We start from the raw sequence: 24,830 nt of genomic DNA on the forward strand, positions 1-24,830 counted from the left end.
ATCAACAGATACAAAGAAAGTAAATTGGAAAAAGAAAACACTACATGGCAAGCACCCGTATCATCTAACACAGCCACACATCGATCAAGACGCATCCAACACATGGCTAAGAAGAGGCAATATATACAGTGAGACAGAAGGATTCATGATTGCAATACAGGATCAAACAATAAACACCAGATATTACAGCAAGCATATTATTAAAGATCCCAATACCACAACGGATAAATGCAGACTTTGTAAACAACAAATAGAAACAGTAGATCACATCACAAGCGGATGTACAATACTAGCGAATACAGAATACCCCAGAAGACATGACAACGTCGCAAAAATATTACATCAACAGCTTGCCTTACAACATAAACTTTTAAAACAACACGTTCCTACATACAAGTATACACCACAAAATGTACTGGAGAATGATGAATACAAATTATACTGGAACAGAACCATTATAACAGATAAAACAACGCCACATAACAAACCTGACATCATACTCACCAATAAAAAGAAGAAATTAACACAACTAATTGAAATATCCATACCCAATACAGCAAATATACAGAAGAAAACAGGAGAAAAAATTGAAAAATACATCCAACTGACTGAGGAAGTCAAGGACATGTGGCATCAGGATAAAGTTGACATTATACCAATTATACTTTCAACTACAGGAGTCATACCACGCAATATCCACCAGTACATCAATGCAATACAGCTACATCCAAACTTATATATACAACTTCAGAAATCCGTAATTATTGATACATGTTCAATTACCCGAAAGTTCCTAAACGCAATGTAACATATACCGTACAGTTAAAAGGAAGTGACGCTTGATCAAGGTCCGCGTCACTTTCATTCCGAACCAGACCTAAGGTCTGAGAAAGGAAAGATAATAATAATAATAATAATAATAATAATCATAAATTGATTTTTGAATACGTGCATAGTGTATGTGATGTCTGTGTCAGGGGAATCCTTGTTGCATCTAGAAATAAACTTTCCTGCAGGCAAAAGGGGACTGGGCTATACAAGTTGAGCGGAATAAAGCCGAACGAGTGAACGCCAATCACTGTCTGATTATGTTGTTAATTGGGTTTGCGAATGATCAGCGTTGTTATAAGTACTAGGGAAATCCATAGATTCAGACTACCAGAGTGGAAATAAGCGACTAACAGGAATAACAGGTTAGAAAGATTACATTTTATCTTCTCGGTGTATCCAGGAAAATGAAATTTTGTCAGAAAATTTTAGGCCAGATCGCTACACTAGTAAGGACCAGTTGTACAGTCCCTGTCTAGCAGCCACTTAAGTTCTATTGTGGAAGTAGCGCAGAAAATGGTTTGTACAGACATAACACCTAACCGCAGAATAATCAGGGATAACTAAACCGGTGATTCTTGCAGGGTTAGTGAAGTTAACCGGCGAAAAAGTTTTGACAAAGGTAGGAATAATTCCAGAATTAGTCATGACAAGATTGTTTGTTAGAACAAGGAAGGAGAGGAAACGGGGACATCACATAAATTAGGGAAGAATATTTATATTTATATAATTTATATAAAAATCTCGTACTACTACTTTTCGATCTCATGCTCGCGAAACTGCAGCATATGAATGAAATGTGAAACTATTTTCTAACATAAAGCTTTTTGCTTGTAGTAGGCCTAATAGGCATTTTATGTTGGTCTTCGTGAAATATAATCTGCCATGTTATAAAAATGACCATTTGTGCCCAAACAGTCTCATTTATTTGGTATGTGTTAAAATTTCTGCAGTGTTAGAAAGACCTATATTGTTTTATCTAGCAGACATTGACAAAATAGACTTAATCAAACCGAGAAACCACGCCAGTCTTGGGTACTATTTGTATTAACAGCTTAAGCAGTATTAGACAACGATATTTCGATGTTTCGTGTAGCAAAACGTTTGACGAAATTTGATGAGATAATAGATTCTTTCGCAGAAAGGAAAGCACGCCATGTAAAGCTGTAGCAAGATTAGAGAGAAAACAATGCTAGGAGCTAAGGATTGAAGAAATTTGTACTGTATTGCTTGTCTCTTGTCTTTACTGATTTTATGTATCCTATATTTAATTTTGTCACCCAAAACAGAAAGTTATTAGTTAACAGGCAATAAAGAGTGCAAATTTTCTGAAGAGTTCTTGTTCTCAGATTACAAATAATCCCATCCAGTATTAATTGCGAGGTTTTTTTTTTAAAAAAAAAAGAGGGGTATAATGTCAAACCGGGCGACTGGAAGCAGGAGAGGCACCACATGAAATTTTAATTTCCACTGTCCTGAATATAGTTTGATGGCATCCAGTACAAAATATACACTTTTCAATCCCACGGAGCGAAATAGAGTGACATGCGATAGAAGAATGCTGTATAAAGAGGCACTGCACTCTGGCACACTTGAGACGAAATAACATGTCTTACATTTCCTTGAACATATATGTTTTATGTATCAGGCTCTTCAGAACGATGTGCCCAACAAAATGAACATATTTTTGAAAATTCGATTTTTTAAATTTTTGACATATCTCAAACGCTCGAGGGAGGGGGGCTGGGAGGGCCCGGGGGCGCCACTATCTTAGTATTGCCCCGGTTCGGAAATATTGTAGATCCGAGGCTGATGCGCAGAGCAGACTTAGTTATAATGAGGGAGTGTGTAGTGTCCACGTGACCCGTGCTTACATTTAGTGATTTTGCTGTTTCCTCTTCGTTTACTGCTCTCAAATGGTTCAAATGGCTCTGAGCACTATGGGACTTAACATCTGAGGTCATCAGTCCCCTAGACTTAGAACTACTTAAACCTAACTAACTTAAAGACATCACACACATCCATGCCCGAGGCAGGATTCGAACCTGTGACCGTAGCAGTCGTACAGTTCCGGACTGAAGTGTCTAGAACCACTTGGCCACAGCGGCCGACCATCAGCAACATTTCCATCGCTATCGCGCAGGGACGGTATTGAATGTTTTTGCCACTGGTGTACTTTACTTACCACCAGAATCTCTCTGGGTTTTCTACCATATTTTGAGACAATATTTCATTCTGGAAACTGTTAAAAGCATCTCGAATTGACGTCTGCACTAAATTTCGAGCTTCGGTGAAAGTTATCCAGTTTTGGGGATTTTGCATTATTCTGAATTTGGCATGAACATCCTCTGATGTATTTTTTCATTTATGACATAATGTAAGATCTTTTAATGTTCAACACGTACGAACACAGGGCTTCCTGCGTCATAGCAGCTGCCAAAGCGTGGTGGCACCTGTTATCTGGCGCTCTCTGACGACTATTGAAATGAACCTATTTCTAACAGGTCGCGGGAAAATATTGCTAATGGTGGTTTGAAAAGTGTTACTTTCAAAGTAAATTTCCTTTCACGCAAGTTGAACTATATGTGAGAATGTACGGTGAATTTCTTAAATCACACAGCCTTTGACGAGCCATTTAGAAGTATTTTGAGCCCAGAAGATCATGTCGTTATTATGAGCAAATTGATGTAGTGCTACGGGAAGCTCTCTCTCTGCGGTAGCTAATTCATTTGTGGAAAACTTTAAGGACAAGTCACTGGACTTGGCTAAAAATTTTATGGCACATTTGTCTGATGTATCTTAAAGTGTAACACACGCAAAATATATCAACATTATATGTGAAAGCTTAGCTTCTCTTGCAGCTTATTAACCTTAGAGCCAATATTATATGTGAAAGCTTTGCTTTACTTGTAGCAACACTATGTATATTAATTTACAACATTAACTTTTCCTGTTTGTGTATCCGTGCTGCTTAACAGTGATGTTTCTATTAGCTGACTACATTACGTGTCCTGTGGTCTGAATATCTGCTGCCATCGGCTGGCGGGATCACGTGACATGAGCTACGACTAGCTTACAAAAGTGCATTGCAATCTCAATTACAATGATTTGGAAAGTAACATGTGGTGTTTGGTGGAATTCGAATTTATACTTTCGTAATACGAAAATATGCAGCGTACATGTTGCTGCACATCAAAAAATTTTCCGAAAGGAGTTTTCTTCCCTGAGTTTTGTTTTCTAAAGTGCTGGGAAATTCTACGCCAGTGTATAAATTTGTGACTGGAGTGAAGCTTTCCTTGCACGTGCACTTGTTACATGGAGAAAATATAAACAATTTTAACATATCATGCATAAATAGCTGGAAAGATGAACTATTGTTGGATTACATGATACAGGCATCTTGTATCAAAACTAGCCAAATCATTGAAGGCATATTTTTCGGTGTGGATGAGAAACCTCTAGAGACAAAACGATAATGGTCAGAAACATTTTACTTTCATAGTTACATCCTTAATGGTTTAATATTTAAGCTCTATTGTTTTGTGAAAATGATTCATAGTAATTTTTTTGATGTTGTAAGTTTTGGTCATTTTTGTTGCAATTTTATATAATTTTATTCTTTCTTTATAAAACTATATCCTTTTTAAATTCCAGAACCTTGTGAAAAAAGCTGTTAAGTGAAAATAAAATGCCATTGTAATTAATTTTCTTTATAGCAGTAAAAAAGCATTTCAATATAAATTGGATACTAACATATCAAAAGAACATCAAAAAACTGAGGAGAATACGAAATAGGATTTTTCTAACCAAAAGTTTGTAGTTCACTTAGATCTTGAACACAATAAACAGAAAATGATGTGCAAATATTCAAGTATGTCAACAGAATCATTATTATGATACACACTGTTAACACATACTGAGTAATATTGTTGTTTTAAGTCTTCAGTGTGTCCTCATTTAGATTACAAAATCAGGACTTTTATGTGAACCATTGACACAGGCTTTGGTGATTGTGTTTTAACCCTTATTACAAGTGCAAGTTGTTTCACTAGTTAATATAATTGCAATGACTGAATGTCTTTCCGTGTTGGGCCAAAGTGTTTTTCTGGGAGATTTTTTGTGTCTTTTGTTTTAGAGACAAGAAGTGTAATGCCTTTGGTCACTGTGCAAGGTACCATTTCAACCAGTATTTTTCTTTTTTACACCAACTTTGGGACTTCCCAATATCGTGTTTGCAAAATACTTTACTTTTTACATAGACAGAATTTTGTGCGTTCTCTGGTTTCTTCATAATAATTCTTTGGGTGTTAGCTAATGGAAAATGCCTTTGAGAAGGAGATTTCAACACATTGGCAGCCTTTCATTTCCAATCATTGAGTTCACAAGCCACACCCAAAGGAAAAACAGTTCCATGACTAAATAACATCTGTTCATATTCATTTGGAAATAGGATTGCTTTCACGTCAGTTTTGGTAATAAGCCCATGAATATGGAAATTAGTGGAAAAGATTGGTGTTGCCAATATACAGATGAAATATTATGATGTCAAAGAAATAAAATAAAATAAATTATTTTTCCTACTGGTATGGTCACATTGTTATTAAAAAAATGCTGTGACATGAACATTGTTGCTCTTTCCTTGACATGACTGGTTATGAATTCACTGCTTGCAAGAGTTGGCACAACCAAGAATACAGTGCTCTGAAACATGAGGACATGACCGTGTTTGAAACATTTTCTTGTTTCACCTGATAGTGATATACTTCTACTTTAAATTGATAACTTGTATTCATTTTTGTAAATTTTGTGACTTGTCCGGTTATGATATAGACACCTCAGTTGGTTATCAGTTATTGGGGATAGTCACAGTTATGAAACATACTGAAGTACGACTTTGAAGTAATAAAAGGGGCAGTGACCACGTAAATAGGTACCTGACTTAGATTAATTGAAAACACCTTAATGAGATGTAACTCTCCAACAAAGGAGGTAGCTTATGGACTCTTTGTTCTACCAATTCTTGGGCATGGCTTGTTTGTCTGGAAGTAGACAGGGAAGATCCTAAGAAGGGCAGTACATTTTGCCACATCCTCATTTAACAAGCATGAGAGCACCTCGAAAACGCTTGTCCACCTCCAGGGACAGATAATGCAAGAGAGTCATTGTGCATCATGCTGTGATATAGTGTTAAAATTCTGAGAATGTGTGTTCCTAGAAGCAACCTTTGAGCAACATATTACCCCCCCCCCCCCCCCCCCCCCCACACACACACACACGAAGAAGAAATGAAAGTGGTATATGAGATGTACAACTATTGTGTGTCCTGAAATGTTACTAACACTATTGATTATATTGTAGTCATCCTAACTCAAGTTTTGTCAACTGGCTCCAAATTAGTGGACTGTTTTGGACATCGAAGTTTGAGTTTTGTGCTGCATGTTGTCAGAATGTTTGAAAGTAAAATATTTGTGAAGTTCAAATTGCTGCTGAAATTCTCTCAGTTCTCACGATACTTGATAAATATTACTACTTTGCCAATGGGTGTCTTTTAATGGGACCAAAAACACATTTTGGAGCTGCCAAGCAGTTTGGTGGGGTAATACTAAGGTGATAGAGCCACACATTACTTTTATTATTCATTGCTTGCCATTAAGAGTTACAGTTTCACATGGATTAGAAGGCAGATTTTGTGTTGGATATCTGTCATGGAAAGACACAGTGGCCATTGCACAAAAATACTAAATACACTAACCTATGTTAGTTAAAACTCATAGTTGTCCACTTTAAGACAGAAGTGTCATTCTCATTGCTGTCTTTATCTTCCTCACTCCATAGGTACTCTGCAAGCCATTGCACAATGTTAGACAGTTTTTTGAGTGATTTTTCTGCCCTATTCAATTTTGTATGTGGACCTAAGGAAAAATTACTTGTTTTGTACCTTGGTACGCATTTATATAGTTTTCTCTGACTGGGAGATATTTGATATGTATAGTATGGCCACCTTTTGCTACTCTGTTGTAGCATAATATTGCATATAGTTAGAGATTGTCTGTGCGTCTTGCTCCACCAACTTTCTATTTGTGATTTTGAAGGAAGTTGGGGAGCTAATTGAACACGCAAGGACTGGCGAATCAGATTAACACCACCGTACCAGAACCAGGCATACAAAATGCAAAGCACCCCTTGGGATATAAGGGATTGTACATGGACCTGAATGTGATTTTGATACAATGGAGCAAACATTAGACTACATTATCAGTGAATTCCTAATAAGATGATGTCAACTGAATTGAAACAACTTTATAAAAGCCTCTCTAAAGGACACTGTCTCATTAATGTCCCTGTAGATAGAACTTGTAATGTGACAACGTGCCATTTAGTGAAGACAAGGCATAGTCAAGGCGCAACGGTAGAGAAAGTGGATGCTTATGCCATCTGTGGGCCAGAATCGAAGGCAAAGTGGAAGTGCTTCCACCTGGTGGCAGCTAAATTAAAGAACGCTATGCAGGAGACAGTGTCTGGCTTGTGCTGCACTCTGACAGCGAAATAACAAAAGAATTAAACTAAATAATACTGTTACGTGTAGTAAAAATATAAATGTAATATTACTTTAATATATGAAAATGACTGTAATTGAATATTGTAATGCTATGGTATGTTTAATTTTAAATAGAGAAGTTGACGTAATGTAAAATAATGTTTAGGTGTGGGGGGAATCCCCGAGAATGAGGACAGTGTACAGGTTGACATGTAATATTGGAAGTAGAAGTAAGTTGGCATAGCTCTGAGGCAGAACAAGTGTTAAGTGGTGTAAAAGTGACTGCCAGTGTGTGCTACGGTAACGTTGCTAACAGACCATTTAGAAGTGGAAAGTTCCTAGCAGATTAAAACTGTGTGCCCGACCGAGACTCGAACTCGGGACCTTTGCCTTTCGCGGGCAAGTGCTCTACCATCTGAGCTACCGAATCACGACTCACGTCCGGTACTCACAGCTTTACTTCTGCCAGTACCTCGTCTCCTACCTTCCAAATTTTACAGAAGCTCTCCTGCAAACGTTGCAGAACTAGCACTCCTGAAAGAAAGGATTTGCGGAGACATGGCTTAGCCACAGCCTGGGGGATGTTTCCAGAATGAGATTTTCACTCTGCAGCGGAGTGTGCGCTGATATGAAACTTCCTAGCAGATTACCGGATGTGAGTCGTGCTTCGGTAGCTCAGATGGTAGAGCACTTGCCCGCGAAAGGCAAAGGTCCCGAGTTCGAGTCTCGGTCGAGCACACAGTTTTAATCTGCTAGAAAGTTTCACGTGTGTGTATGTGTGGGTGTGTGTGTGGCCCCCATGTCTCCACAATATCCTTTCTTTCAGGAGTGATAGTTCTGCAAGGTTCGCAGGAGAGCTTCTGTAAAGTTTGGAAGGTAGGAGATGAGGTACTGGCAGAAGTAAAGCTGTAAGTACCAGATGTGAGTCGTGGTTCGGTAGCTCAGATGGTAGAGCACTTGCCCGCGAAAGGCAAAGGTCCTGAGTTCAAGTCTTGGTCGGGCACACAGTTTTAATCTGCTAGGAAGTTTCATATCAGCGCACACTCCACTGCAGAGTGAAAATCTCATTCTGGAAACATCCCCCAGGCTGTGGCTAAGCCATGTCTCCGCAATATCCTTTCTTTCAGCAGTGCTAGTTCTGCAACGTTCGCAGGAGAGCTTATGTAAAGTTTGGAATGTAGGAGACGAGGTACTGGCAGAAGTAAAGCTGTGAGTACCAGACGTGAGTCGTGCTTCGGTAGCTCAGATGGTAGAGCACTTGCCCGCGAAAGGCAAAGGTCCCGAGTTCGAGTCTCAGTCGGGCACACAGTTTTAATCTGCTAGGAAGTTTCGTATCAGCGCACACTCCGCTGCAGAGTGAAAATCTCATTCTGGCATTTAGAAGTGAGCTGAAAACAGATATGGACTTCGTTATCGTATGGCTACAAGCTAAATGGACACGAAGGCTTGTAAGATGCGGTATTTCGATGGAGATGGGCTGTGAGCGGCAAAATAGTACGGTTTCCCACTCTGGGCTACATGGCACTGCATGGTGCAATGCTGTGTTAATTGCGACGAGTTACTTGTTCCAACGCCGAGGTTTGAAGGTACCAGTAGCCGCATCCAACGGCGTATGGTGATCTCAATAACTGATGAGGTCCATCGGTGAGCTCACTTCGGTAGCAACAAACTAGAAGTTATCTTACAGGAGTATCATTATGAATAGTGGTGGTTATACCGATGCCATTACCGGTACATTTATATTCTCTGAATCATTTTGTGTAATAGTCACACCAAGTTCTCTACAATGTGTAAAGTTTGTAGGCAATAATAATTTTGTGGTTTAAATTGCATTCCCCAAGCGTAATCAGTTATTTAAAGGAAATAGCTCATTATTACCCCATATCCAGTGATTTGCATGTGCTGCAACATCAGTGAAAAGTTATGGTACCTGAGTATCGGCGTAGCTATATTACAAGAGAAAATAGTCGGAATTAATGCCGAAATCGCCAGCAGATGCCGCTTCGTGCATTGGATGGAAGATGCCAGGTACTGTGCCACCTTAATTACTATCCAGCTCGATGTGGTGGCTTTTCAGTACATTGCCGTAGTCAAAAATTACTCGGTTCCGTCCGAGCAACGTGATTCTCAATTAGTGTTTTCAGTAACTATATTGATGAGCAGATCTATATTGTTCTTTAATTAAGCGTTCGAGGAAATTGCTGCCACCACAGTACACATTGTGCCTTCAACACAATGCAAGCTCAATAACATTAAATTCAGTAATTACAATTTGTGTAGTTTACATTAACCTAAAACAAGTTCAAGTGTTTATCATGTGTGTTTATGTATTGTGAAATGATTTCAGGCCGTGGTAGTGTTTTAAATGAATGATGTCCTCCTGCTAGGCAATATTAAACGTACAGAATTAAGTGCTCCCTGTTCAGTCACTTCAAAGAGATTATCAGTGCTACTAATAATCAAATATAGTCATAGAAATAAGTTGGTTACATGCCATTATCATTATTTATTCCAAAACTTCCGTGTAGTAGTTGGATCACCATAGGGTGTCTATTCAAACCGATTACACATGAGAGCTGCTTTCCGGAAGTCCGATGCAGTATGGTCAAATAATAATACAGCAAATTCTGGTAGTGGCATGATTGAATTGTGATGTTAATAATATGAGCTGCTATAATTTTATACTTGTTTGTTAATTTTTTCATGTTCGTTTTTATATCTAACTTTCCTGTTGTACATGTGTCACATTTTTCTGTAGTTTTCCCACATACAAAACTAACTAAACATTATTTTTATTTTTATTATTATTACTCAGATTATACATTTTTGCCCTTAAGACAGTATACAGTATTAAGTGATTTAAGTTGCTTCACTAATCTGAGGATATTTACTTCTATGTTACTCATGTTGGCAGCTATTCTTGATTTGAATTCTGGAATATTTACTTCGTCATCTTTTGTGAAGACATTTCAGAAGGCTGTGTTTAGTGACTCTGTCTTCAGTAGTATCTCCATTGCTATCGGTAGTATCTCCATTGCTATCATCCAGAGAAGGCATTGATTGTGTCTTGCCGCTAGCATACTTCACATACAACCAGAATCTCTTTGGATTTTCTGCCACGTTTTGAGACAAAGTTTCGCTGTGGAAACTATTATAAGCGTCTTGTATCAAAGTCCGCACTAAATTTCAAGCTTATGTAAAAGATTGCCAGTCTAGGGGATTTTGCGTCTGTTTAAATTTGGTACCCACTGTCATGTCCATTTGTTAAGCACTAAAAATGCTGAAGTAATACTCAAGAACTGATCACGCTAGTGTCTTTGCATACAGTTTCCTTTAAGTTTGTCCTGCTGTTTCCCAAAATCCTCCCAACAAATCCAACTCTTCCATTTCCATTCCCTAATTCTGATTTTAATATCTCATATAACTGCTTACTGTTAGCCTTAAACGTTTGAATTTTCCAACACATCCCAAAAGTTCACCACTGCTCTTGTAATTGGATACTATCAGGGTTGTTCTCCTTGTTGTGGACATTGTTTTGCATTAATCGTGTATTTGAACTGGACTGATTTTAAGTAAGTCAAGTGGTGAATTTTCATACCATCATCTGGAAAGAATACTTTTCATTAGACTATAGTAGCATCAGATAAAAATTAGTGTCAGCTGCTGATCTTGTCTGTTAAATCTTGTATGTTATCTAAAAACAAAGATGATGTGACTTACCAAACGAAAGCGCTGGCAGGTCGATAGACACACAAGCAAACACAAACATAACACAAAATTCAAGCTTTCGCAACCAACGGTTGCTTCATCAGGAAAGAGGGAAGGAGAGGGAAAGACGAAAGGATGTGGGTTTTAAGGGAGAGGGTAAGGAGTCATTCCAATCCCGGGAGCGGAAAGATTTACCTTAGGGGGAAAAAAGGACGGGTATACACTCGCGCGCGCACACACACACACACACACACACACACACACATATCCATCCGCAAATATACAGACACAAGTAAGTCACATCATCTTTGTTTTTAGATATATTTTTCCCACGTGGAATGTTTCCCTCTATTATATTCAAATCTTGTATGTTTATTGATAATATTAGTGGCCCTATCATTCTTCTTCGGGGTGCACCTGATGTCACCTTCTGTTCTGTTGAATATTTACCATCCAGTATAATGTACTGTTATGTAAAAGTTCTTTGAGGCAGTCACATATTTATGAAGCAACTCTTCATGGTCATATCTTGGTTGGCTGTCAGCAGGATGATACAGTGTCAAACCCACCTTGTAAGTCTAGGAAGATGGAATCTGCTTCATCACCTGCATCTGCCATTTGCAGTATATCATTTGTGAATATAGTGAGCTGTGTTTCATACATATTAAACCCATATTGACTCTTTGAGTGAAGATGGTTTTCCTTCGGGAACACCAAACTTTAGAATATGTTGGAGGATACTGATACAGGTGGATGTTAGTGGTGTTGAGTTCTTCATCTTGGTCTTTTTATATAAAGGAATTAACCCTGTGTTCTTGTTACACAAGACTCTCTGCCTCAAAAAGACATTCTTTAAATATGAGAACAGGCAGCTTACTATAGTTTCAACACTAGAGTGATCTGCGAGAGTGAGGATTGGAGGATAGATCAATTCATCTACTTTGTATAGGACCAGAACTTCCTAGTAGATTCTGGTTACATTTTGCAAGCACCAGGCTGTGAAAATTGTAGCTTTCCTACATAGCCCTTCTTATGGATTCAAAAGTTGCCACTACACTTTCTCTAGGAGTTTCCGTATATTCTCTTCAGTAGTAAGAGTGTAGCAATCTCTGCTTTCAGAATATTACCCAGATGGTACATATAACCAAGATCAGTCTTGATTATCAGTTATTTACTTATTTTGTGCATATTTATTTCAAGTGCTATTTATAATGTGTTTTGGCTGATTCATAGTTTGTTAAATAAATTCTTTAATCGTCAGTGATGTGAATGTCGTATGACAACCGAAATATGCTAGTATGAAAGATAACTTAGTGCAGTTGCTTTATGCCAGTAATAAAAGCTGCCTAATATTGTGTCCAAAAAAAAGTAAGAATCATTGTCATAAGTTCAATTTATTTTCCAGGAAGAAACCATTGATACCTTGGAACTGGCACTGAAGATTCAGACGGGTATTGTGGAAGTGGCACTCGGTCTAGCAAATGACCCCAATGCAAGTAAAGCAGTACGCCGTAAGCGTAGACAAGACTACCAACTTGCATATGAACGTCTTCAGGAACTGAAGGCACAACTGGCTAACTGCCGTCAGGCACACAAGACACTGAAGCAAAGAAAAAAGCCACGACCACCACTTGACTGTGGTATGTTTCTTAACATTCTCTATCTGTTTCCAACTTTTTGTTCCACTAACATTTTTTTATAAATTTTATATCCCTTGCTGTTCTTGTGTCAGCTTAGAGTAAGACCATTTTCTCATAAATAATTTTCAAATTTTCACCCAAAAACATTTTTATTAATCTCACACAAATTGAGAATTTTTATCATTAAACTGCTTAAAATTTTGGACTAATGAGATTTAGAGAACACATGTGTTCTATTTCATCATGTGTGACCTTAATTCTAAACCTTTTCTTGCTGCAGCATAAATATCTGCAAAAATTCACTGAAGAGCCAAAGAAACTGGTATAGGCATGCTTATTCAAATACAGAGATACGTAAACAGGCAGAATATGGCGCTGCGGTCGGTAACGCCTATATGAGACAACAACTGTCCGGCGCAGGTGTTAGATTGGTTAGTGCTGCTAGAATGGCAGGTTACCACGATTTAAGTGAGTTTGAATGTGGTGTTACAGTCATAGCATCTCTGAGGTAGCAATGAAGTGGGAATTTTCCCGTACGACTATTTCGTGAGTGTACTGCGAATATCCGGAATCCAGCAAAACATCAAATCTCCGACATTGCTGGGAAAAGACCCTGCAAGAACGAGACCCACGAAAACTGAAAAGAATCCTTCAGTGTGACAGAAGTGCAACCCTTCTGCAAATTGCTGCAGACTTCAATGTTGGGCCATCAAGCGTCAGCGTACCAACCATTGAACAAAACATCATCAATATAGGCTTTCGGAGTCAAAGGCCCACTCGTGTATCCTTGATGACTGCACAACACAAGTCTTTACACCTCACTCACCTGGGCCCCCAACATCAACATTGGACTGTTGATGACTCGAAATGTGTTGCCTGGTCGGATGAGTCACATTTCAAATTGTATCGAATGGATGGATGTGTACAGGTATGGAGACAACCTCATGAATCCGTGGATGCTGTCGGGGGACCATTCAAGCTGGTGGATCCTCTGTAACGGTGTGGGGCATGTGCAGTTGGAGTGGTATGTGCAGTTGGAGTGGTATGGGACCCTTGATACATCTAGATATGACTCTGACAGATGACACACAAGCAAGCATCCTGTCTGATCACCTGCATCCATCCATTTCCATTGTGCATTCCAATGGAGTTGGACAGTTCCAGCAGGACAATGTGACACCCCACAGGTCCGGAATTGCTACAGAATGACTCCAGGAACAATCGTATGAGTTTGAACACTTCCGCTATACACCAGACTCCCCAGACGTGAACATTGTTGAGCATATCTGGGATGCCTTGCAACGTGCTGTTCAAAAGAGATCTCCACCCCATCATACTCTTACAGTTTTATGGACAACCCTGCAGGAATCATCGTGTCAATTCCCTCCAGCATTACTTCAGATATTAGTCAAGTCCATGCCACGTCATGTTGCAGCACTTCTGCTTGCTCGCAGGGGCCCTACACAGTATTAGGCAGGTGTACAGTTTCTTTGGCTCATCAGTGTACATACAACTGGATGCAGTGTCAAATACTAATGTCACAAGATATGTAAGCAGAACACATTCTAGATTCTCTAAATGTTTAATGTGTGTATTGGTGTGTGTATCATCGTAGCTTTTTTGGTCATATCTGAACAGTTCAACCTTTAGTTGTGCATTTTCGCTTGTAACAGCTGTCCACCATTTGTGTACCATTTTTTTCCTTTATTAACTTCACATATGATATATGTACACACCATCGGCAGGTACATAAATAATTTGAGTTGTTCTCTGTGACTGGTAGAATGGCCACCAGAGTGCATTAGTGTTGTTTGTGTTTAGTGTTGGTACCAGGCCTCATGGGTAATGTGAGGAACATGAACTATATTGAATGTTAAGTGATCACTGTGAAGGACGTGGAGATGCCACACACTCGTGTGAGAAAGCATTATTAGCACCTGAAATAGTTTGAAAGGGGAACTCGACATGGGCTCCATTTGGCCAGCTGGTTGAGTTGTGCAATATCCACATTTGTGGAGCACTTAGATGTAACACTGCCCATTGTTGTACTCCCTGGGAACATGAGAGTAGGCATTCTCATCATCAAAGATCTGATTGACCACATTTGACCACCACAAGGGAAGGTTGCTGTATTGTGCACCAAGCATACTATAACCCCTTCACACCTGCACCTGACATCTGGAACATTGTGTCAGCCCCCACCACAGATCAGACTAGCAGCAGCTGGACTAGGGAATTACCATCCCTAGTGTGGGCTGCTGTTAATACCAAAACACAAATGGCTGAGTTGGAAGTGGTGCCATGACCAGGAAGCATAGACTGCTGATTAATGGCATTGCATTGTGTTCAGTGATGAATCATAGTTCTGAACTACAATGGGTGACCACGGCTGATGACTATGTTATCACTGAGCGAGGTGGGCTCAGTCGTTAGACCACTGGACTCACATTTTGCGCGATGACATTCCAACTCTGCATTCAGCCATTCTAATTTAGGTTTCCTGTGATTTCCCTGAACCATTCTCTCATGGAGCATGAGAAAACATGTTGATGAGGTGCTGATGATATTGCAGCATGGAATTCCACGTTCCACTACAGTGCAGAGTGTGAAATAAAGAATCAGGCATGTCACAATTTTGCCTAATGGAGAGGATTGTGATGCACTCTTCTTGATTTTGTCACCTGCAGTGATGATTCATCCACTTTCACTACATGCACTCTTATGTGCTGCATACAAAGCCTTCCTACAGTTCATTCTGGGCTTAGTTCCTATTTCCTCTAAAACACATTTTCTACTTGTTCAGTGTCATTAAAACATGAAGCTGCATCATAAACAGCAACAGCAAATGCATTTCTTCCCACAAAAGTGGTTCTTGGCAATCTTCCCCATAAACATTGGTTAAAACTCTCATTTGGGTTTTGGGTACTGTCATGAAGACATTTATTGAATAAGTTTTCATTTTAAATGTTCCTGAATATTGGTTTGATGGCTTCCATTACAGCAATTGGTAGAGAATTTCTGCAATGATATCCTTCATCACCAGCAATTGACCTTTGGTAGCCACTCAATGATTCACTTCCCTTTGGACACAAGTTGTGGATAGTGTTATTGTCTGTAGACATTTTGTGGAAATATAAGGCCCAAACTGCCTGTTTCATGTTTCTCAAGTCCCTTTTATTCCTTCTTATTGCCAAGCCACAATGTGTGTCTAGCTTGTCAATTTCTGCATCAGTCTGTCGCTCTCTCCATTTTATTCATTTCCGATTAGATAATTTTTTTTTCCTGACAAATCTTGTCTCATCATTCTAAGCCTAATGCCAAATCTTTTCTAAACATGCCCCACACATTCGATCTTCTGAACAATAGTGTCAGTTTCATATGGAGCACATCTTTTAACCTCAAGGAAAGCTTTACTTTCACTGCCACCAAGGTACTTCACCTATTGCAGGCCATGGGAGACAACTGATATGATAAACAAGCTGACAACTCCTTTTGCTTCCATACCTCCACTTGATTCTTTATAGTTCATATTACATTTATGATCTGGAATCCCTGTCACTCAACTAAGACAAAATTTACTGAAAACTTCAAGTTGCCACTATGTCCTTGTCACCATCAATTTTGGCAATAGATTCTTCAGTAGCACTTTTCATTGACGATTCTACAGCTTCTTCTCCACTAAAACATTTTTGCAGCCTTCTGTCCCTTACCATGTCATACGGTACCCTCTTATTTACATAATAACCTTTGTTTATGATTGTAGATGTCTAACAAGGCGCACCAAGGTTGCATTTGCTGCAGAGTACAGATAAGTTTGTAACAAGGCCTTTCCTGCCATTCTAATATTCCACCATAGAAAGACACTGCACACCAAAGCAAAGCTTGCACATAACGTTGTCCAATATTAACTGTGACAGTGTATTGATATCAACAATAACATTGCATGAACCCTCATATTCACAGTGTCTGTTTTCAGCAGCACCAAAAATAAGTTTATTGCTTGAAGCACGTAGCAGTGATTCGTTTACTTGCACTGAGGTTGCAGTCTCTTGCCACTTGTGCAACATTTGTTGAAGCATGCTTTACTGCATATCTGCTGCTCTGGTGATGTTGTTTACAGTTGAAGCAACTAATTCTAGGCATCTTGTGTGATAATATGCCACAAATGAGCACGAAACAATGTAGCCGTATGAAAATCGATTTGAAATTCACAAAGTCTCATTGCAAGACTTTCAGAACAAAGCATAAACAAAAATGAGTAAACAAAATGATGCACATCGATAGCAGTGGATATCGGTAGTCCTTTGTTTTAGGTATGACAGTCCCTGAGGAAAATATATATGTTTGAATTCCGCAGAGTGAAATACAATGACCTTGACAGAACATATTGTGCAAAGGGGTGTGGCACTGCACGTCATTACTTTTAAGACCAAATAACATGTCTTATATTTCCTCAACCATATATTTTTGAAAATTGATTTAAAATTTTGACGTCTTACCTCCTTAATGCAGCTATTTTATGTGTATCCGTTTTAGTAAAGAAACTGTGTAATTTACATGCCAGATACAGGGAAAGCACTAAGGTTGCAAATCACAATGAGCAGCACATTCTGAGAGATATATCAGAGAGTGCAGCAAGATCGACAGACACCACATCTGGTGTGCTTTGTGATGAGAAACATGACCCACGCGAAGACAACCTAAGTCACTCCAGGCAAATGCTTGGATGGGTCCTTTGAAAGGGCTTTGCCTTCCCCATCCTTCTAAACTTTCTGAACTTGTGCTCTGTCTCTAATGACCTCCACATGCATCCAAACCACCAGGGATGTAACATCGTACTGATAAGTGGGCTCATACTGCTGAGTTCTTTGTAAATTCGAGTCAGATTTGTAATCACTGAAATAACATTACATACCCTCTCAAGCCATGAAGTTTCATTTCATTTCGTCCTCCCCTTCTGGGTGCTTCACTGTTTTATCAGTTTTGTAGTCCAGTATCTATTGATTTTAGCAATGAGGGGGTTCCAGTTTCAGTTTTGGCTTGTAAATGATAGTTAAATTCTTATTGAATAAGGTCACACAGGGCTTATCATACTAAATTCACATTTAGGAAAAGTGGGGTTCAAATCCTCACCTGATCATATCAATTTAGGTTTTTTGTCATTTCCCTTAATTGCTTAAGGTCAGTGATAGAATAGTTCCTTTGAAAAGACATAACTGATTTTCTTCCTCATCCTTGTTCAACCTGCACTTGGGCTCCTCCTCTGATGACCTTATCATTGACAGGATGTTAAACCCTGAACTTTCTTCCTTCTTAAATTGTGTATGGTGCCAGGAATGTCATTCATCTTATGAGGTTGATTTAGGAACCAGTTAATGTGGAAGCTCTACCATGCATTTCTCAGCATAGCACTGATTCACAGAAATTACACCAGAGAAGTTACCAGTCAGAAGTCATGTTGTGCAACAATTTAAATTCGAGAGGTGTAAGTATTATGGTGAGCTTTATTAGATCATGTAGTACGTAACTGGTCAGTTTTGGCCTGGTCAGTTTGTGTCACTATATTTAAAAACTATTTAGTGCTACATGGGAAAAGATATATCAAAAAGCTGCATATATTGTATTGTGTAGCCCACCATATAACTGAAATGCTGTTCACAATTGGTTTCCAAGTCTTTGCTTAAGATATTTAACAGTACAATCTGACCTTTCACTTCAAGAGACATAAACCAAGGGAAGTCTGTGGAAACAAAAGGACACATTGTGCTGTTGAATACTTTAAGCAAGGACTTTGCAAATGATCTGTCAGCAGTGTTTTAGTTATATGACATGCTAGACAACGCTTTCCCATATACAGTATGTGATATTAACATTGAAATATATGTTGTGAAACATGTTCCCATATTGCACTGAATAATTTTTAAATGTAATGACACATATTTCACCAATACAAATGCATTTAAAAGTAAGCATAGGCTGAAACTGTCCAGTAAGGTACTACATGATGTAATAAAGTACATCTGTATAAAAAAATCAATAGCCTGTAGCGGACAAAAAAGGGGGATAGCATACATAGCATTTGTTATTTTTGTTTTCGCAACAAATATGAACATGAAATTTAGCAAACCATTTCAAAGTATAATACTCAGTCTCAAATTTTCTGTTGCACATTACAGAAAAATTAGATGTTTTTAACTTACAAGAGAGAACTGGTTGCTACCAAACTTTCCTGTACTCAATTACGAAAGTAATGCTTATGTTGTCTCTGAGCGACATTCTCCTCCAGAACTAACTACTATGAAGGGGGGGAAAAAACACACACACACACACACACACACACACACACACACACACACACACACACGAATGAGGGTGGAGGGAAGGTGGCACTGGGAGGGAGAGGCAGCAACTGCGCTAGATAAGAATATGAGGTTAGTTTGGTGTAGGCAGAGGGAGTGGAATATGGTGCACAATGACCTAAAGGAGTGAATCTGATGGCAACAGAAATAATCTGATAACTGATTGTCAGAAATATTACCTCAGGTTTCAGCTATATTATCATACAAAATGGTTGTTCTCATAGAATAATCGGTGCATTGGTACTCAATATGTTGCATTTGAAACATTAAGGAGTAAAGTTGGTTCACTTGTAGAGTCTTTATCCTTTGTATCATGGTAATTTACTTGCGTCACAGTTGGAGGACAGCTGCCAAAGGTAATGGACACCCATGCAGTGCCTGTTTACGAAGTAAGGTGACAAACCAACTTTAGGACCACTGCCGTCAGTATCTGCACCCATCAGAATCTTGGGCAATGTAAGAAATTGTATCCCTCATTTCAAACCCAGTTCTGTAAACTAATAGTTCAGTTTGTACATCTCACACATGTGGTACAAGTAGTAACATATTAACTTTTCAGAGCCACGGGTTTGTGTAATAGTATGTTTATACAGGGTGAGCCGAAAGTTATATCCTATAGGACAAAATCTACATTGGTGATTCAATTGTCTTGGCCCATATAACAAAGTCATATGAAAGGAACAGTCATTCAAAATAAAAAAGTCAAGTAAACATGGGTGCTAAAATGCATACCTTTGAAGCTGTGACTTTTTGTTCAATAGAAAAGATGGGTTTCACAGTAATGAAGATGAGCAAGTGCTCACAGCTCTTAACGTATGCACTTTAGAGCTGATGTTTACTAGACGTTTTTGTTTCAAATGATCATTCGTGTCCTATCCCTGACTATGATTTTGTTCCATGGGACAAGACTATTGAATCACAAGTGTACACCTTGTCCTATGGGACACGGCTTTCAAATCCCCCTGTATACCAGACTGTGTGAGTTTAGATAGATAGATAGTCACATTCCATAGGTAATCTGAATAATTTTTCTATCAAAATGTACATCTACATCGATACTCCGCAAGCCACCATACGATGCATGACGGAGGATACCCTGTACCACTACTTGGCATTTCCTATCCTGTTCCACTCACAAATAGTGCGAGGGAAAAACAAGTGTCTTTATGCCTCCAATGAGCCTTAATTTCTTGAATCTTATCTTCACAGTCCTTATGCGCAATGTATGTTGGCAGCAGTAGAATCTTTCCGCAGTCAGCTTTAACTGTCAGTTCTCTAAATTTTCCCAATAGTGTTTCTTGAAATGAACGTCACCTTCCCTCCAGGGATTCCCATTAGTTCCCAAAGCATCTCTGTAACACTAGTGTATTGTTCAAACCTACCGGTAACAAATCTAACAGTGCACAGTTGAATTGCTTCGATGTCTTCCTTCAATCTGACCTGGTATGGATCCCAAACACTCAAGCAGTGCTCAAGAATAGGTCACACCAGCATGCTATATGTGGTCTCCTTTACAGGTGAACCACTCTTTCCTAAAATTCTCCCCGTAAACTGAAGACTACCATTTGACTACCATGTGCCTTCCCTACAACAGTTTTCACATGCTCATTCCACCTCATGTTGCTTTGCAACATTATGCCCAGATATTTAAACGACTTGACTGTGTCAAGCAGGACACTATTAATATTGTATCCAAACATTACAGGTTTGATCTTCCTACTCATCCTGCATTAACTTTCATTTTTCCACATTAATGGCTAGCTGCCATTCATCACACCAACTGAAAATTTTGTCTAAGTCATCTTGTATCTTCCTACAGTCACTCAACTTCGACACCTTATCGTGCACCATGGCATCATCAGAAGAAAAAGAAAAAAAGAAAAAAAATGAAGATTGCTGCCCATCCTGTCTGTCAAATTATTCATGTATATAAAGAACAGCGGTCATGCCATACTTCCCTGGGGCACTCCAGATGATACCCTTGTCTTTGATGAACACTCCCCCTCGTGGACAACATTCTGTGTTCTGTTATTTAAGAAGTCTGAACCACTCACATATCTGTGAACTTATTCCATATGCCCGTACCCTTGTCAGCAGCCTGCAATGAGGCACAGTGTCAAATGCTTTCCGGAAATGTAGAAATATGGAATCTGCCTGTTGCCCTTCATACATCGTTCACAGTATATCGTGTGAGAAAAGGGCAAGCTGAGTTTCGCACAAGCAATGCATCCTAAAATCGTGCTGATTCATGGACATAAGCTTCTCTGTCTCAAGAAAGTTTATTTTACTCAAACTGAGAATATGTTCAAGGATTCTGCAGTAAACAGAAGTTAGAGATTTTGGTCTGTATTTTACAGGTCCTTTCTTTTACCCTTTTTGTATACTGGACTCATCTCCACTTTTTTCTGGTCACTTGGGATTTTGTGCTGGGCAAGAGATTCATGATAAATGCAAGCTAAGCTAGGTAAGGGGTCAATGCCATAGAGAATCCATTGTAAAATCGAACTGTGACTCCATCTGGACCTGGTGATTCATTGGCTTTCAAATCTTTCAGTTGTTTCTGTACACCAGGTATGCTTATTACTATGTCATCCATATAAGAGTCTGTCAAATGGTCAAATGATGGTATGTCTGTATGATTCTCCTGTGTGAACAATTTCTTGACTGTGAAATTTAAAACTTCAACTTTCATTTTGCTATCTTCAACAGCCACACCAGACTGGTCAACAAGGAACTGAATGGATGCCCTTGACCCACATAGCGATTTTACATAGGACCAGAATTTTCTTGGGTTCTCTGTCAGATCTTTTGCTAAGGTGTGACAATGGTAGTTATATGCTCCGCACATAGATCTTTTCACAGATGCACAAATCTCTACTAACCTTCACCTGTCATCATTTGTGCATTCCCTTTTGAACCAGAAGTGCAACAGCCCCTGCTTCCTCAGAATCCACTGAATTGATAAACTTCACCAAAGTACCAACATACCATTTAGCCAAACACTCTCTCTCTCTCTCTCTCTCTCTCCTGCTGACAATATACAAATACACTGAAAAAAAAAGTCTAAAGAACTAGAGTGACTGAATAGAAAAAATAAGAAATGAAAACATACCAAACACAGCAACATTGGTTTCATTTGACATAATTTCCATGTACACACACATCCCAACAGAAGAAATCATCATCATAATAGAAAGAAACCTCCAACTACAAAGACCATACCCACAACAAACATACAAGAAATATCGACTATACTCAAGCTCATAACAGAGCAAAACTACTTCACATTCAACAACAGATTTTACTCTCAACAAGATGGACTACCCATAGGATCCCCAATCAGTGGCCTCCTAGCTGACATTTTCCTCAATCAGATAGAAAAACAAATCTTTGACAAAATAGTAATAACAAAACAGTACAAAATAATATATTGGTAAAGATATGTAGATGACATAATTTGCTTAATAGATGAACCACAGCCTCACATAAAAGAACTTCATGGCAACATAAACTCCATCCACCCACAAATACAATTCACCATTAAAACACAAACAGATGAAAAACTTAATTTCTTGCATCTCACCATACACAAGAGAAACAACAAACATGAACTCACAATGTACAGAAAACCCACAATCACCAGCACTATTATTCATAACCAATCCAATCACCCCATAACTCACAAAGAAGCCAGCTTCAGATACTTACTTCACAGACTGAACAAAATACCCATGAACAAACATGATTACACACAAGAACTGAACATAATAAAACAAATTGCACAGGAGAATGGATATGATGCAAAGAGAGTAAACAGAAGAAACCACAAAATACAAAAACAAACAACACATAACCATGAAACACAGACAAACAAACACAACACACAACAAATTAGCAGACAGTAAGCAACAAATGGCACATAATGACTTACAACAACAAAGTCACACACAGGGCGGGTAATATACTGAAGAAAAAAAGGACTCGAACATCACATACAGAACCAACAACACAATACAAAGCAGACTTGGAAGAAATACCACCAACACCGACAAATACAGCCAGTCCAGTATACACCAACTTACTTGCAACTGCTGTCGATCTGTATATATGGGCCAAACATGTAGAAATTTCAGAACCAGGTATACAGAACACCTCACAGCACTGAAAAGCAATAGCTCACACTCAACATTTGCAGACCACCTGATAGCACACGATCACCACCCAACAAACATTGAAACTGACTTAAACATCCTAAAAACTAGTAGCAGCTTATACCAAAAATTAACTATAGAAGAAAACTATTACATCCAGAAATCAATAACCCAAGGAGAGAAAGTGCTCAAAGAATACACATCACTGTGTAACAAAACCCTCTTCACCACAATATAAGAACTATACAAATAACACCCACATGAAAACTACTCGTGGGGAAAAAATATCTCTCTCTCTCTCTCTCTCTCTCTCTCTCTCTCTCCCCCCCCCCCCCTCTCTCTCTCTCCCCCCCCCCTCTCCCCCCCCACCTCTCCCCCCCCCCTGCCCCAGTACTCAACACACACACACACCACAAACCATACACCACTGATGCCAAATACAATTCAAACTCGTGCGCGTCACCCAGCCAAACACGCTACAAAACAAATGAATCCCACACAGCCACAACAACATGTAATGGCAGCAAAAACTCCGCCTGTGTTTTGAGAAATCGAAAAAGTGCAGTGCCAAGCTACCGTAGGTCACAAAGTAAGCCTATTTACTTCGCTAACAACACAGAGGAATGCACCACAACTTCAGAACTGTAAGTTACACACAAAAAACATGATTCAGACTCATTTCCATTCGTAAATGCATAACAAACAGAAAAATAAATTACATTTTGCTGTTTACAAATGACAAGTTGTATATTGTGTAGAAGAAAAGCTACTAAAATTAATGGACAATAGCATCATGTAAGGTATGTTAACTAATGCATACATCCACTTTTCGCCAATTGAGCTATAAATGGAACTTTGACACAATGTTATAAACAACACAAATGTTAGTATGTAACAACAATTTTACAGTTAAAAATAAAAATTAAACCCACTGATGATAGCACAAAAGTGCTGAAAAATGTGTGGGTGAAACAAAACAGAAAAAAGGTGTCTTGCATAAGGCGGAACTTCTCATCCCATTTTCGTAGCAACCACGGACATAATAAGAAGAACTGCACCACGAGATGATTATTACATGTCCACCTGCAAATGGATGGACTCCCTAAACTTATTGGCATTCCTGATGTTGTCCAGTGCTTCTCCATACCCTAACACTTCTAGTGGCTAGTCTTGTCAGCAAACATGATATTACTCCGTTCTGAAATGGTCCACTGTTGATGTGCAACACCACAGGTCTTTCAATTGCGCCGGTTCCTTTGGTTCGGTGAAAAACTTCTCATTGGTCTTCTGGAATGGAAACCACCCTGATGCAATCGTCTACACACTGTTTGGTCTGAGATACAAATACCTGTTGCCTAGAATAAATCATTTCCAATATTTCTGCAGATGATGTTGGGTGCCTACATTGGTGTTGACATAAGAGGATGACCACTGTGAGGTCTGTCATTCACATTTCCCATCCGTCAGCATCTTTCGACATCTAAGGCACACCACTTGAGTGCCGTGTAACTGACTGGCAAGATCTTCCTGTGTATGACCTGCTGAAAGTAAAGCCACTATCCTGGCTATATAAAAGTATTGTATGCCTCTATGTGGCTTGTTACTG

The 24,830-nt window shown here is 39.0% G+C and overlaps 1 protein-coding gene across 3 annotated transcripts in view; it reads left to right on the forward strand.

The window, feature by feature from the left end:
- The window catches only part of LOC126469656 (uncharacterized), a 173,167-nt gene that overhangs the window by 62,182 nt on the left and 86,155 nt on the right, over nt 1-24,830 (forward strand). For all 3 annotated transcript variants that reach the window (XM_050096790.1, XM_050096789.1, XM_050096788.1), the window contains one exon: nt 12,480-12,714. In XM_050096790.1, the coding sequence (XP_049952747.1) occupies nt 12,480-12,714 (235 nt within the window). The remainder of the gene's footprint in view (nt 1-12,479; nt 12,715-24,830) is intronic.

Source organism: Schistocerca serialis, chromosome 3, assembly GCF_023864345.2.
Source record: "Schistocerca serialis cubense isolate TAMUIC-IGC-003099 chromosome 3, iqSchSeri2.2, whole genome shotgun sequence".
Taxonomy (NCBI): Eukaryota; Metazoa; Arthropoda; class Insecta; order Orthoptera; family Acrididae; genus Schistocerca; species Schistocerca serialis.